The 16,259-nt window shown below is 57.9% G+C and overlaps 1 protein-coding gene across 1 annotated transcript in view; it reads right to left on the reverse strand.

Moving 5' to 3' along the window:
* The window catches only part of LAMC3 (laminin subunit gamma 3), a 55,838-nt gene that overhangs the window by 20,477 nt on the left and 19,102 nt on the right, over nucleotides 1-16,259 (reverse strand). The window contains exons 4-11 of the mRNA XM_047098168.1: nucleotides 15,713-15,879; nucleotides 13,615-13,803; nucleotides 13,411-13,528; nucleotides 11,686-11,784; nucleotides 8,644-8,780; nucleotides 5,943-6,053; nucleotides 3,834-4,026; nucleotides 3,535-3,653 (exon numbers count right to left, since the gene is read on the reverse strand). Coding sequence (XP_046954124.1) covers nucleotides 3,535-3,653; nucleotides 3,834-4,026; nucleotides 5,943-6,053; nucleotides 8,644-8,780; nucleotides 11,686-11,784; nucleotides 13,411-13,528; nucleotides 13,615-13,803; nucleotides 15,713-15,879 — 1,133 coding nt within the window. The remainder of the gene's footprint in view (nucleotides 1-3,534; nucleotides 3,654-3,833; nucleotides 4,027-5,942; nucleotides 6,054-8,643; nucleotides 8,781-11,685; nucleotides 11,785-13,410; nucleotides 13,529-13,614; nucleotides 13,804-15,712; nucleotides 15,880-16,259) is intronic.

Here is a 16,259-nt window from a genome sequence, read left to right on the forward strand (position 1 = left end):
GAGAGAGAGTGAACAGGGGAAGGGGCAGAGAGAGAGGGAGAGAGAGAATTCCAAGCAGGTTCTGTGCTAACGGCACGGAGGCTGACGCGGGGCTTGAACCCATGAGCCATGAGGTCACGACCTGAGCCGAAATCAAGTTGGACGCTTAACCAACTGAGCCACCCAGGCGTCTCTTAAAGAGGGATTTTTTGAGAACAAAAAATGGATATGGCTGGGAATTTTCTGGAAAGCCATTCATTCTCACAGCTTATCAGATATGTACATTTAAACAACCGTACCATTCATAACCCTCCGATTGGTAAGCATTTAAAGATCACAGACAGGGAAACACAGTGTGGGGGACCCATGCCCAGGGATATAGGACTATAAATTAGGGGGCTCTGCTTTTAGTGAAGAGCGGTAGCTCCTATCAGGCCAACCCTCGCGCCAGAAAACAACTAGAAATTCAGGGCGAAATGTAACAACTATCCATTAACAACCAGAGCAGGTGGGCAGTGGAGAAGGGCGGACGCGTGTCCTGAGAACATAGATCGGTGCAGCCAAAACCTGGCAGCATGTATCAAACGTGCACCCTTTGACCCAACACCTCACATTCCCACGTTGAGGGATCTGTGCTAAAGACAGACGCGCCCAAGGAGACAAAGACCCTTCCGTATTCCCTGTTCTCGGCAGCACCGTATGCATAGTGGAAACGTGGAAACCGTTTCAACATCTACAAACAGAGGGACGGCTGAAACTCTCGGGAGCATCTATATTGCGGAACGATACGCGGTGGACGGACAGCCAGCCTTTTTCTACGTGTAGGACAGGTGACAGCCCCCAGGACACACGTTAGCTGAAAAAAGCAAGCGGCACCACATCAGACTGTGTGAGGCGTTAAAAAGCACAGATGTAAACACACACACACACACACACACACACACACACACGTAAGACCGTGCATGCAGAAAGATGTGGATGGATACAGCCCAGAGCGTCACCCAGCCTGCGGCTGGGCAGGCGGGGAGAGGGAGGGTCAGTACGTCCACCTGCCGCTCCAATTCACCCCAGCACCCAGTGCGGGCCTGGCCTAAGCAGGTGCTTCGTAAACATCTGTTAACGAAGGCTGAGTGACAGAAGGACGCGGTAGAAGCTGCTGGAAAGAGTGGAAATGAAACGCCTCCGAGGAGCCTCAGCAGGGCGACCTGGGGAGCAGGGAGGCTTTGGGGAGTGTGGGCAAGGCTGATGGGGATAAAGCTCCAAAGAGAGAGAGGGGGCTGAGGCAGGAAGGGCCGGCTTATAACCCCCGAGTCTGATTTGAAGGGGCTCGGGGAAAGCTGGCCATTTAAGCGAAGCGTTCTCTAAAGGAGCCAGTCACTTCCCCGCCCTAGAAGGAAATCTGTGGCTGTTCTGGTCATCACGATGATGGGGAGACAAGGGTCAGGGGTATTAGACATCCTGACATGAGCAGAAGCCCCCCGTGACTTTCAGAGGTCTTGCTGGATGCTGAAAAGGCAGGGAAACACCTCCGCAAACATCTGAACCCCAACTCCCACTCCATTTTACACACGAGCACAGGGCATTTTTGAATGGTGTAGGTGCATATCGGATTGTCTAGCCATGCGGGTACCCTGAACGTGGGGGGAACCCCGAGCTTTGTCGTGCTCAGAGTTTTTCACTGCTTTGAAAAATCGTGCCCCCTAGTGGCCCCCCCAGCTCTTGAAGTCTGTCGCCAGTGTGCACCCCGTCCGTGCTCTGGTCCCCCTCTGTGACTGCCCTGCTCACAGTGATCTGACAAATAGTCCCATTTAGTGATGACTTCAAAATGACACACACAAAGGGTTTTAAGGAACAAAGGTCAGTCCTATTCAGATGGATGTTTGAAACTTGGTTTCACAGCTTCACCCACAAATGGACGGTTACTCTGCCAACGTGTTTTTCCCGTAACGCAGCAATGAAAGCGCCAAGGCTAAGTCAACCTTCTAGAAGAACCGCATCGACCAAGCCAGCACTAGTCACAATTTCCCTGCTCGCTGCCTCTGCAAATGCCTTCTGAGCTTCAGTTGCTCCGAAACCCACAGTTATTCACCACAGTGGGGGCAACTCTGATTACCTCATTATGTCCTCCAGTATGGTCACGGCTGAGCACCGACACTCTGGAATTCAATGATTGTTTTTGTACGTCGTTTACTTTCTTTTTATTTACTCTGTCTGTTACAACTAGGATACTACACTGGTTTGAAAACATTGTGTCTGTGTAAGTTATGATATCTATAAAAATTTCATCTCTAGGGGCGCCTGGGTGGCTCAGTCGGTTATGCGTCCAACTTCGGCTCGGGTCACGATCTCGCGGTCCGTGAGTTCGAGCCCCGCGTCGGGCTCTGGGCTGATGGCTCGGAGCCTGGAGCCTGCTTCCGAATCTGTGTCTCCCTTTCTCTCTGCCCCTCCCCCATTCATGCTCTGTCTCTCTGTCTCAAAAATAAACATTAAAAAAAAATTTTTTTAAATAAAAATTAAAAAAATAAAAAAATTAAAAAAAATTAAATTTTATCTCTAAATGGTAAAGGGGTGTTGTATGTGAAGCACCTGTTTTGATTTTCTTTTTAAAGTTTATTTATTTATTTTGAGAGAGAGAGAGCGAGAGAGTGAGCAGGGTAGGGGCAGAGAGAGAGGGAGAATCCCAAGCAGGCTCCACACTGTCAGCATGTAGCCCAACACAGGGCTTGAACCCATGAGCCTTGAGATCACGACCTGAACCGAAATAAAGAGTTGGACGCTCGGGGCGCCTGGGAGGCTCAGTCGGTGAAGCATCCGACTTCAGCTCAGGTCATGGTCTCACAGTTCGTGAGTTCGAGCCCCATGTCGGGCTCTGTGCTGACAGCTCAGAGCCTGGAGCCTGCTTCGGATTCCATCGCTCTCTCTCTCTCTCTCTGCCCCTCCCCTGCTCACGCTCTCTCTCTCAAAAAATGAATAAACTTAAAAAAAATTAAAAGAAAGTACCTTAAGAAGAGTGGGGGGAACCAGGAACAGTCCGCAAGGATGATCACCATGTGGCCCGGGTGAGAGGTGGTGAGAAATCTCTCTGGAAGCAGCGTCCTGACCCAGCTCCCCCCGAGAAGGTTTAGAAACCCGATCCGCTCTCAGGGTGACTTAGGTGCGATACCACCAATGACCAGCAGGAGGAGCCAACTCTGGGATCCGCGCCTGTCCCTGAGACCAGCGCCCACAGAGGACCCTCAAAGGTCCCTCCTCCTGGCAATAATGGCAGACTCTGCCCTGGAGTGACTACGCCCCACAGCTCTTGGCTGCTTCGTGGCCACACACCTGTCTCTTAGAACTGGTCATCCTCAGCGCCCCCCCCAACTCGTTCAGCCCCTGCCTCTGTCCTCAGCACCCACCCTCCCAGTCCTTACCAGTTCCACGACCTTCAGCCAGTGTCCTACTTCTCTGACCTTCAGACGTCTCTGTGGCAAAATGGGGATGCTAAGTGTCTGCTAGGCATGAGGGTGCCCCGGGGCCCGGCGGGTGAGGAGGGCCGTCCCCATCATTACTGACCGGAAGGGCTTGTGCTCTGGCCGCCGGCCCGGATGCGCAGAGCCGTCAGATTGGCGAGCAGCTGCTGGAAGTGGAAGGGGGGCAGCGGAGGGGCCGCGTCCTCAGAGGTCTCCTGCAACCTGGCAGGGGTGGGGGACAAACGGGAACCTGAGGCCGGGGGCAGGTGGTACCAAGGAGCCCCCAGCTTGGGGTGGAGAGCGGGGAAGGCCCCAGACCGCAGGAGGATCCGAGTGTGCCCAGACCTCAGGGACCACCCCGAATGCCCGACCCCACCTCCCAGGACTCCGCAAGGCACTTACTGGAACGTGAGCTGGGCCTCCCCCGGCTGCCCAGCATCCCGGGGGCCCGACAGGCTGGAGGGTCGTAGAGTCAGGGCCAGGCCCGCCCCTTCCAGCCTCAGCCGCACGGGGAGTGGGGAGGCCCCGGGGGGGACCCAGAAGGTCAGTGTGATGGGCTGTCCGTAGCTGAACCGCTGGTCTCCCAGGAATTGCTCTGACGACAAGAGAAGAAGGCTTTGACGTCTGTACTTAATTACCTTGGTTTCAAATGTCTACGGTATATTGACTTTATTGACAATTAAACATTCAAACAAGATAAAAACGACAGAAGGAGAAAATCGAAGGCCTCCCGGCATATCGGATGCCGAGGGTGGCCTCCCACACCTTCCCTGCAGGCCGGCTTCACGCGCCTGTGACCTTGCAGTAACACAGGGCCCCACGGCCGGCATAGTGCTCTGCCGTCATTGCCTTGAGCTCTGGCTTTATAAGTAAAGTCCGAGGGGACGGCCGAGTCGATCTGGGAGCAGGGCGGATACCGAACACACACACACACACACACACACACACACACACACACACACACGACACGCACAGTGGGGGGACACCCGGCCGCCCGTTGACAAGCCATGCTCGCGACGACACCCCACGAGCAGACTCTGGCGGCCCCGCGCCCGTGGGAGCTGAGCGTGAGGCTCAGAGCAAGTTACAAGGCCAGCATGCTGCACGTGGCCCCGAGGCCACGCTTTCCACCGGAGTCACAACATGCTCGGAGCAGAAAGAAGGCGGCGGCAGTCTAAGAGATAACGGAGGGCCCAGCTTTCGAACTTGTGCCGTTTTTCTGGGTCCTCTGACTGCTTAGGCTGGGAAACGGCCACGCGGCAGGAGAGGGCGCATCGGGACGTGCCCGGCTCTGTCTCCCTTCGGTCCTTCTGCACTTGGGAGTCGGCCGGAGGTACAGCATGTTGGTAGACCGTGTGCGTATCAAGAAGTGAAATAAAAATGGTTGACTCCATCCACCTGCACTGTGCCCGGCACTCGGCACAGAACCCAGCAAGTGCTTCCTGAGTGAATAACTTTTTCTTCAATGTGTCAACAAAGCAGCCGCGGAATAGCGGGTGTTTTGTGTTCTTGGGGCTCTGAGCTTGGGGCACCTGCCCCAGGACGGGGCCTCAGGCCCCCTGTGACTTCTGCTTCCTGGCTGGGCACCGTGTCCACAGAGCGGCTCAGACATCTGGGCACCATCTCTCCGGCCCTTCTTGGAGAGGGAGGTCAAGGGCACGACGGGGTTGGGAGAGCCAGTGGGACCCGGAATCTGGCCACAAGACAACTAAGAATGGACACCCGGATCCCGGTTCTAGGTCTGGTACAGTTTCCAGGAAACCAAAATTGCCCTGTGTGGTGAGGGGCGGTTCAGAATAATCGAGAAGGATTCTGCAGGAATAATTACATTCTGCAGGAATCCTGTGACCTCGGGAAGAGCGTTCAGTGGCCCGGCAGGGTGAGAGACGGATGGGAAGGGTACAGGCATTTCTGGGAAGGAGGCTGGTGGCAAGGCCTTGATGAGAAAGCCAGGGTGGGGGGGGGGGGGATATGCTCCGGCAGACCCCGCAGGGCACGTGGTTGGCGCAAAATGGCCCCCAAAGGTACTCATGCCCCGAGCCAAGAAATCTGTGAATATGTCACATGTCATGGCACTTAAGGGGCAATGAAGACCGCAGATGGAATTAAGGCTGTTGGTCAGCCGGCCTTCGAGGGGAGAGATTATCTTGGATCAGGCGCCCGAGCCCAGTGTAATCCCCAAGTCCCTAACACATGGAAGAGGGGGGCAGAAAAGCTGCAACAGGGAGACCGGATGCTTCTGGAGATGGAGGGGGGGTGGGCCACAAGCCGAAGGATGTGAACGGCCTCCAGAAGCTGCAGAAGGCAAGGGACCAGACTCTCCCCTGGGGTCCCGGGAGCGCAGCCCCGTGGATGCCGTGATTTTAGCTCCCTGAGACCCATTTCAGACTTCTGACCCCCAGAACACTGGAGAGTAAGTTTGCGCTGTTTTTAGCCACCGGGCCGGTGGTGATTTGTCACAGTAGGAAATGAACACGGGGCAGCCGTGCCCCTGCCTGTGGCTGCAGGTACCTGGTAGCGTGAGCTCCTCCTCGCCTTCTGGATTCAGGAGCAGCCCCCTTGGGCTCCACTGCGCGAGATGCTCTGGGCCCCCCACACTTCCGGCCCGCCAGCCCTCGGCTCCTGGGTAGCAGACACACGCGCCCGCGTGAGGCTCTGGAGGGTGGCCTCCACACTTTCCCGCCTCACACCCTTCCTGGGGTCCCACGGGTGGCCCCTAGAGGCCTGAGCACAGCCTGAGTCAACTGGCCCGGGGGGACGAGAGACTGTTGTAGAGACAGGCCGGCAGGGGGTGGGGGTGGCGAGAGCCAGCTGCTGCTGGCAAATGCCGCCCACAGCCGGCCGCTCAGGCCCCCATCCCAGAGTCCGGATGGGGGTCTCGGGGTGGGAGGTAGCCCCAGGAGAAGGGAGAAAGCTCAGGGTGCCGAGCCTGTTTAGGGCAAAGGCAGACCTCCGGGCCTGCCTTGCCCCTTCAGTGGGTTCTGGACACAGCATGAAGACGGTCCGGAGACCCCAGCACGGGGCACTGGGACACTGGAGCCATCTCTAACGGTACTGAACTTGACCTCAACTTCAGGTCTTCGGAGAACTCCCTCACCCACGACCTCACCGCCCTTGTCCTTCGAGGTGCGTGTGTCATCAGCCCCACTGCACCAAGGGGCGCCACCCGGTCAGGAAGTGGTTGAGCCAGGATGAGAGCCCAGACCTTCCGGTCCCCAGTCCCGTCCACCCTCCCTCTGGTGGCGGCAGTACACCAAGCCTAGTGTGGCACGACGTAGCAAATGACCTCAAGGGGGCAGCTGGGGAATGGGGTGGAGGCCCACCCAACCCCTGGGGCACCGAAGGGGTGAGTGAGGAGGGAGGGATGAAGAGAAAGAGGTCAGAAAGAGGAGGTCCGGGGCTCCTCGGTGCTAGGCTAGGTTCACCGGCTGTGTGACCCTGGGCAAGTCACTTAACCTCTCTGAAGTTGGTTCCTCCTCTGCAAAACGAGGGCGATGAAGTATTCATGGCCCAGCAACAATTCTCAAAGTTGGTCTGAACACCCCGGGAGACCCTGAGACTCTTTCAGGGGGCCCATGAGGTCGAACTATCTTCTTAGGAACACTAAGATGCTATTTGCACCTTTCATGTCTTAGCAGCAAATGGAGGAATTTTCCAGAAGCTGCAAGTCATGTGGTGTCACAACAGACCTCTATTAATCCAGCCATAAAGAGATGTGCAGAACCATACGGCAAATATACTCCCCTCTTTTTGTTTTTTTAAAAAAGAGTTATTTTTCACAGGCTGATATTACTTTATGTTATACGTTTACCCTGCTCAGTTTCTAAATTTTTTTTTATATAATTTATTGTCAAGTTAGCCAACATACTTAAAAATTTCTTTTAATTAAAAAAATTTTTTAATATTTATTTTTGAGAGAGAGAGAGAGAGCGCAAGTAGAGGAAGGGCAGAGAGAGAGGGAGACGTAGAATCCGAAGCAGGCTCCAGGCTCTGAGCTGTCAGCACAGAGCCTGACCTGGGGCTCGAACTCAGACTGCGAGATCATGACCTGAGCTGAAGTCGGATGCTCACCCGACTGAGCCACCCAGGTGCCCCTACTGTGGTCATTTCTAAGTGAATTAATATATAGTTACTTAAAAATTGCTGTCTCCATTTCTAAGACAGAAGTTAGCCATACAAACGACCCACGTAGAGAAAAGCACTTTGAGGGCCTCAGTCGTTTTTCCAGAGCCTGAAGGGATGCAGAGACCAAAAAAGCCTGAGAACTGCTGGCCTGAGGGTCATGTGAGGGCTCCGAGACACCTGTGCGGAGCCCAGGGCCTGGCTCAAGGTGAGAACACAAAATGGTGGTGTTCGTAGGATCTGTAGACTGAGCCCCGCCTGATGCTAACCTTCTAGACTGGCGACAAGCTACCTCAAGGCCAGCCCCACGCTGAGCCCGGCTCCGTCCTGCTTTCTGCGCGAGCCTCCAGCAGAGGGCGCACCGCCCCCGCGTCTGGGGCGCCCCAGAGCCAGCGCTTGAGGTTCTAGCCCAGCTGGGGGAGCTGCAGGGGTTGGGGGGGGGCTCTGTGGGGTGCAGCAAGGGTCCCCGTAGGCCGTGATTGAATGCCGAGCCCCACTGCTCTCCTGCTCCGAACACGCACATGCACCACCTGGAGTTGGGGACCCAGGGCACCACGGCACCTCTGGACTCTGCACCCGGACACAAGGCCTGCCCCAAACTCAGGAGCTGACAAACCCGGGTGCCAACAATTAAATTCTGTGACATACTTTTTCCGGGCCTCGGCTGCCCCATCTGTAAAATGGGAATGAGAGTACCGACCTACCTTCCAGGGAATCCACAGGTTCCATGCATGCAAAGAGCCCAGCACAGTGCCTGGCATGCGTCAAGTGCTCATAAATAGAGTCCAGGGGACCGAGTGTGAATCCCCAGCAAACTGATTGGAAATCCCCGCCCGGGATCTAAAGGCTGCCGCCTACCCAGCTCCCAGCCCTGCTCGAGGCTGGGTAAAAGGCAGGGGCGAGGGAGGGAGCCAAGGGGTACGGGAGGTACTGGGGAGCGCTGAGGGGCACAGAGGGGCCTCGGGGAGGCCGCCCCCTCCTTCCCATGCACCACAGCAGGATCTCCCCAGAGCAGGACCGCCTGCCCCCCGCCCTTGGTGCAGAGCCGACCTCTTGGAGGTTGCTGTGGACCATGGGGAGCACTTCTTACCCTGGCGGAGGTCGGAGAGGATGTGGTGCTCCCGAAACTGGGCAGCGGCCGAGCACACCTTGGAGTGGCCAAAGCAGAAACAGCTGCTGCAGCCGGCTGGGTTATGGGGCTGCAGGTTGAACGTCCCTGGACGGCATCTGGAAGGAGGCAGGACGTGCCGAGGCGGGGGGGGGGGGGGGGGGGGGCGGGAGGGGAGGGGAGCAAATGAGTCAGGGAGGTCTGGGGGATCCCAGCTAGACTGACCTGAGTCGGAGTCACTGGGGAAACTTAAGAAACACATTTTTTTTTTCAGATTTCCAAGAGTTGCAAAGATCACGCAGAGAGCATTCCTGTGGCCTTGTCACCGGCTTTCCCCAATGTCAACCTCTGACATGGCCGATGTACATGTGACCAGGCCACGAAATTCACACGAGGGAATGCTGTTTACTGAACTCCAGGCTTTATTAGGATTTCTGCCCCCTTTTCCATTCCTGTCGGTTTTCTGCCCCGGACCCGATCCAGGACATGGCGTCTCCTCTGGTCTATGCCAGCTTCTCGGGATTTCTCGTCTTTTAGCACCTTGCCACTTTTGAAGAGCAGTGGACAGATGCTTGGTAGAACGCCCCTCAGTTCAGGTTTCTCTGATTAGAAACCCGATTAGACTGGGGGCCATGGGTTTGGGGAAGAAACAGAGAGGAAGTGTCCTTCCCATCACATCGCACTGGGGTAAGTGATGCCCACGTGACATCACCGGTAACGTTACCCTTCACCACCCGGTCAAGGTGCTGCCTGCCCCGCTCCCGCGCCCCAAAACTGCCACACGCTCGCCGTTAGAAGGAAGTCACTAAATCCAGCCCGCGGTGCAGAGCAGAGGAATTAAGCTCCATCCCCTGGAGGGCGGAGTATTAAAGAATTGTGCACACAGACTGAAACCACCACAGTAATTCACAAATATTTTGAGAGGGAGGTATTTGGGGTTATGCAAACGTCCCGTTTCTCCTTAAAATCCTGCCCACTGAATTAGGTGGCTCTCGTCTACAGCGACCGTTACTGTGAAATCTGAACTGATTTTGTATTTCCGTCATTCTTTCCACATCTATTATTTGGAATTCTTTTGCAAGGAAGGTTTGTCCCTTCGTCCCGGGGTGTTTATTTTTTCCCTCATCTGTGGGTATATCGGTGTGGATTCGTGGATATTTATTTTATTCTTGGGGTTATAATCCAATACTGTCGTTATTTATTTAGTTCAGATCTTTCCAGCTTTGGCATGGATCTTTCAGGTTGGTACTCGTGATCTTTTTTTAACGTTTTTACTTCTTTTTGAGAGAGAGACAGAGCATTGGGGGGGGGCGGTGCAGAGAGAGAAGGAGACACAGAATCGAAGGCAGGCTCCAGGCTCTGAGCTGTCAGCACAGAGCCCGACTCGGGGCTCGAACTCAAGAACCACAAGATCACGAGCTGAGCCAAAGTCGGACGCTCAACCGACTGAGCCACGCAGGTGCCCCAGTGCTCGTGTCCTTTTGACACAGGCTCCCATCTGGTTTAGAGAGTTTTTTTTTTTTTTTTGAGAGACAGAAAATGAGAGCAGGGGAAGGGCAGAGAGAGAGAGGGGTGGGGTGGGGAGAGAGAATCCCAAGCAGGCTCTGTGCTCTCAGGGCAGAGTCTGGCACAGGGCTTGATCCCATGAACCATCAGACCATGTCCTGAGCTGAAATCAAGAATTGGATGCTTAACCCACTGAGCTACCCAGGCGTCCCCTGGTTTAGTTTTGTTTTCATTTTTTTTTTTTTCTTAATTAAGCACTTTCGTGCTTTCTGTTACAAGACACAAGCTTTCTGGGCTCATCTTGCATTTTCCCTACCCCAGCTCTAGATCAGCCGCTTCTCCAAGGAGCCCTGGAGAAATATTTCAGATTCCCAGTTGGCACCCTGGGGGCTCTGTTTGAGCTGGCCAGGGCAGAGGTATCAGATTCATAAGAAGCAGCCGATGGCCCCGGATGTCTAGCCAGCTCCGAGGAACACATCTCATCAAGCTGCCCCATTTGACAAACAGGCAAAGTGAGGCTCAGAGGCACCTCATCCGCAAGGTGCAAGGCAGTGGGGCAGAGAACCCCTGTGGGGTCTGGTTCCCCGACTCCACTCTGCCTCCCTGCGTGAGGGATCTCAGAGAAGGAAGTCCCAGCAGATAGCCCAGCTTCCACCCCAGGGCCCACAGGCCACGTGTGGGCAAGGTGAGGGGGGCGGCTTGGGGCTGACCAAGGCAAGTCAAGGCCAGGGCCAGCCACAGCGTTGGCACCAGCTTCTTCCTGAGCCAGCAGGGGCCCAGCACAGACTAACGGGACTCGAATCCACAATATAATGCCGTCAGGTGCTTTACACACAGGGCCTGCGGCCAGAGAATCAGAGCCCCAGACAGACCCTGCGCTGGCTGCGAAGGGCTTCAGAGGTCAGGGCCGAAGCCAGGAAGGGGACATTCATCTGCCATTGCTTAGGGCTTGAAGACCCCCAGAACACACTAGAGAGGAAGTTTAAGAACTGTGTGGCTCTGAAGAAGCAATTTCGGCTCACTGAGCTTTAGACACTCCATTTGTACCATGACGGGATGATGAAAATGGCAACCAAGCTTGAATCTCAGCTCAATTGGTAGGAGCCTCTTGGAGCAGGGCGGAGAGGATTCTGAGGTTACGGTAGGGCTCACGGTAAAGACTGCTGTGCCCCACTCGTGATGCCTGCCCTGGGTGTGAGACGGGAAGGCTATGGTACGAGTCCAAGGTATTTGCTATCCTCGGATTAGTTCATCTCTCCTATGCTTTCCAGCTCTTTCATTTGAAGATGTAAAAAAAAAAAAAAAAAAAAAAAAAATGGCTATCACAGCCTTTAGTCATCAGCAGTAGCAGGCCAAAGTATAAACAGCGTCAGAAGCTTTAGAGAACTTCCAGGGTGGCAGACCCGTGGCGCTCCAGGAAGGCTGCTGGGCGATGAGGATGCCCGGGTCCGTATGGACCACGCCCCCCGCTCCTCCACCACGAGCCCAGCAGGCTTATGACCGAATCGGCTCGCCCACCTGTCACACTGCTTGCCTTCCACGTTCTCCTTGCAGGGGCAGCGTCCACTGTGCGGGTCACAGGTGCCCAGGCTGCCAGCAGGATTGCAGGTGCAGGGTCTGCCAAAGAGACAGGACGGTGGGAGCGAGTCCGGAGTGAGAGTAGCCCATCCTCCTTGGAATTTCCCCATCCCTCCCCATCCCCTAGCTACCCGTCCTCTCATCCATCCTCTCGTCTACCTTCTGCCTACCCGTCCTCTCATCCATCCGTGCATTCTTCCACCCACCTAGCTGTTTATTCATCTTTCCAGCCTTCTATCCGTTGGCCTAGCCCCCTACTCATGCAACCTTCCTTCTTCCCTCCCTTCCATCCTTTGATCTATCCTTCTATCCATCCTTCCTTCCTTCCTTCCATCCATCCACTATCTGACAAGACATGGCTCCTGCGCTCATAGAGCCTACAGCCCAGTGAGGATGAACAAGCCAACAGATAGGTGCTGTGCTCTGACACACTCTATGGAGAAGATGTACAAGAGGCTGCAGGTGCACCAAGGAGGTGCTTGGGGTGGGGACAGGAGGACAGGTAGAGGAAAGCCTTCCAGGGGGAGGGGCACCTCAGCTGGGGACTGAAGAAAGTGTAGGGGTCTGCTAGACACAGGCCAGTGAGAGGCAGGGGTTGTGGAGAGAAGAATGCTCTGGGCTAGGAGCATATGCAAAGGTCCAGAGGCCAGAGAAACACGGGGGAAGCACGCAACTCCCACCTAAGGGCCAGATTTGTGCCTAGGACAGCTGAGTATTTTGTGAGGCATCCGAGACTCCCCATATGACTCCCAATGTATTTCCACCGCTTTTCAAATATATAAGGAGACTGTTTCAACCAAAGCCAAGTTCATTTTGAAGTGCTTCTGAATTTGTAAGAGCTTTATTTTTCCGGTCGTGGGTGCTTGGGTGCTTCTCAGTCAAGTGGTGGTCAGTGTGTTAGACCCCTCTTCCAAGGTCCAGACCCCAGGGGTCCCCTGCCTGTCTCTCTCTTGGACACCCCACCAGCAGTGTGGACTCAGCCTCTTCCCACCGTGTCGTGCTCCCCGTGTCGTGAACGGCCTCCCTCCACCTAGGTGCCTGGGGACCCAGCCTTCATCCCGCCTTCCTCTCCTGCTCCCCGGTGACCACCTCCTGCCACGTCTGCCTTCCGAGGGGCTCTGGGATCTGTCCGGGTCTCTGCCGCTCCCTCTCCGTGGCCAAGCCTTCGTGCACGCTGCCTCGCTTCCCAGCTGTTCCCGCTGCAGCCTCTGCCCCGGCCCCCAACCTCGTCCCACTCCTGCTTCACGTCCGTCCACACTCCTCCTGAGGTCCCCCCGGAACCGTCCTCCCGCCCTGTACCACGCACTCAGAGGCTTTGCACATGCTTTTCTTCGGCCTGGCACACCCGCCCCCGCCTCTCAGGTCTCACACTGGAACTCAGTGCCTCGCACGGGAAGCCTGCCCTCGACCCCCAAGACCGGCGGGGCTTCCCTGGGACCCACACCCTGTCTCCCGTTCTCCCGGGACTGGGTGCCTGTAGTCCTCGCCTGGGACTGGACTGGCTGCAGAGTCAAGAAGGTGAAGGAGTGAAGGACAGAGGCGTGGAAGGGAGCAGGGAAGGACAGCTCATATCCCCTTCCCCCTGCTTCCTGGCACTCGGTCCCAATCCGCCCACCGCCCCGCGCCCTGCTGGGCCGTGCACGCCCGCTCCCCCGGCCCCCTCACCGGCAGCCTCCCTCACTGAGTGAGTGGAACCCGGGCAGGCAGCGGTCACACTTCCAGCCTGTGACGGTGGCCTTGCAGGCACAGGTGCCTGAGTCATCGCACTGGAGACGTAGCGAACCTGGGGGAGCAAGGGCTCGGGGCAGTGGGGGCTCGAACCGGGCGGCGGGGGGAGGAGTGGGGGGCTGGGCGGCGGGGCCCGCTCACCTGCCGGGTGGCAGTCACAGGGCTGGCACGGCGTCCGGGGGCTCCAGCGATAGAAGTCCTCCTGGCAGCGCTCGCAGTGTGGCCCGGCCGTGTGGTCCCGGCAGCGCAGGCAGCGGCCGCCGTGGCCCGTACCGCGGAAGAGGTCCGGGTCGAACACACACTCCTCAGAGTGGCCGCTGCAATTGCAAGCTGTGGGCAGGGGGCGGGGGGCAGGGGGCTGTGCGTGAGTGGGCGGGGCCCCGGGGGGCGGGGTGGGGCGGGGTCTGTGGCAGTCAGCCGCCTTGCGATGAAAGAGCCAGCAGCTCGACGCAGGTCAAGCTTGATCAAGGGTATGGAGACCACTCGACTGATCTTCCCAAACCGGACCCTCAAGAACAAAGGGGGCACCAAGACGGAGGACCCTGCCGGGAAGGCCAGGATGTACAGTCCCCAGCCGCTCTTCACGGCCGGCCCCCTTCTGGAGTGGCAGCGTGGCTCCCTCCAGGATGTCTTGCGGATCGTCCCAGCCCTAGTGATCGCGCGGACGTGGTTCCCAGTGGCCACGAGGTCGCGCAGATGCACGGAAAAGACAGGCCACCCCTCCTTCGCTCACTGATTCAGTTTTCTAAAGGAGAGCGTACGAAGGACCGCTCCGTCTCGACTCCCGTGGTGAGCCCAGCGCGGGGGGTGGGGGGGCAGCTCCCTCATCGTCCTCACCGCTGTTCGACGGGGACCAGATGCCTCGAGCAAGTGAAAATCTTACAGGTGCAGGGAGGCTCCGGGAGCTGAAAGGAGGGACCCCACGGGCTGTCCTGGGGGGTGGGACGAGACTTCCTGGAAGAGGTCACGGCCGAGCTGAATCTGAGGGCTGGCAGGAAGGGGCTGGCCGGGTGAGGGAGGGGAGAGTCCCAGGCGGTAGGTGAGGCCGGAGGATAAACTGAGGATGGCCAGAAATCTGCCCGGTGCAGGGGTGCTGGCATGTCACGCGACGGGCAGCACAAGGGGACAGGGAGTGGTGCAGGGGCAGCTGTGAGGTCAAGAGGTCAGCAGAGCATGATCCGGGGAGGCCAGGCGGCCACCGTCAGGGGACTTCACTTGCAGCAAGGCAGGCTTTGGGAGGGTTACACAGGAGCTGGGGAGCAGAGAAGCTGGAGCTTCGGGCCCAGAGTTGGGGTGGGAGGGGTGACGGGGCGTGGACCAGGCTTCGTAGAAAGACACAATCAGGTGGGCTAGAGGGTCAGGGATGAGGCCGGGCTCAGGGCGGCCTGCACTGGGCGGCGGGGAGTCAGGTCCGAAGTCCCCGGCTTCCAGGCTGCTGGCAGAGAGGACGAGGACACGGCAGGAGAAGTGGTCTGGCTTTTTGTGTCCCCACCATGGAGACAGACTCGGGCTCAGAACGGGGGAGCCGGCCGGCACAGCTTCCTTTGGCCCCAGGGAGGACTCCTTGGTGGAGTGAGGGCGGGTGACCCCAGGCCAGTGAGGGCAGCAGAAACCTAGCAGGGCCAGTGGCCCCTGGGACCAGGCCGTCCCCTCCCCGCCCCAGCTCCGGCAGCCCCAGGATGGCCAGCTCCGCACAGAGGGCCTGAAGCAACTCAGATGACTCTCTGGGAGGCAGGGCAGGGCTTGGGGACAGTGGGAAGCTGGGATGGGCCAGCCTGCCGGGCGGGGACGGACCCAAGCAGGCCGTGGGCAGCCTCGCGTCCCTGGAGAAGGTAGGACGGCCCCACGGTCTCCAGCCTGTCCCTGAGGTTAGGCGGTCAGAGCCACATCACACGGGGACTGAGACATCAAAGGCTGCCTGGGGGGCCGTGGGAGAGGCTGGGGGGGCAGGCCGGCGCCCCCCTCTTCCCCCCCCAGGACCCGGGGCCTTCTGGCTTTGATTAGCAGCTGCGGCTAGAGCAGCTGAAACAAAGGCACAGTCGGGGGGCCTCCCAGCCCTCTGACCGCAGCCTCTACTGGGGGATTTGGTCTGGGGGAGGGCCGAGGAACAAACGTCCCCTCCAGCTCTCCCCCAGCCTCCCCTGGTCCCCGCAGGGACGTGGGGGCTGGTGTCCGGAGCAGCCCCCGCTGCGGGGTCTCGGGGAGTCTGTGCCGCGGCCCAAAGCCCCAGGACACTCACGCACACACTCGTTGGCGGCCTCAGCGGTGCCCCGGGCCCACGGGCGGTCCTGGAAGAAGGGCAGACAGCGCTCGCAGTCGACGCCCGTGGTGTTGTGCTGGCACCTGCAGGCCAGCCGGCCCGCCTCCTCGGGCCCGCACTCGCTGGCATGTCCGTGGCACTGGCACCTGGGGACACACGGGGCAGGGGGTCCAGAAACGGCGGAAGGCAAGGGGCTCACCGCCAGGCATTCAGACGGGCCCCCGGTCCTGTGCTCAGTGACGGAGCTTGAAGGAACCTCGGCCGCGTGCCCGGGGTCGACGGTAACGGAGGGCTGACGGCACGCGGACGAACCCCTTCCATCCGCTTTTATTACCCCCACTTAACAGATGGGGGAACTGAGGCACAGGCCACGAAGTCACGGACGCTAAGCAGCAGAGGCGGAATGGGAGCCCTGTCCTACGGTGTGCAGACTCCGGGCTCCTGGACGCCACACCATGGCCACTTGGTGGCTCCCATAAGCTGTGTTCCACGCTCTGCCCTCAGTGGGTATGAAGAAATCGCCGAC

The sequence above is a fragment of the Lynx rufus genome, unplaced genomic scaffold (genome assembly GCF_022079265.1).
Source record: "Lynx rufus isolate CCGP_SWC_20201006 ecotype Redwood Valley unplaced genomic scaffold, mLynRuf1.p SCAF_44, whole genome shotgun sequence".
Taxonomy (NCBI): domain Eukaryota; kingdom Metazoa; phylum Chordata; class Mammalia; order Carnivora; family Felidae; genus Lynx; species Lynx rufus.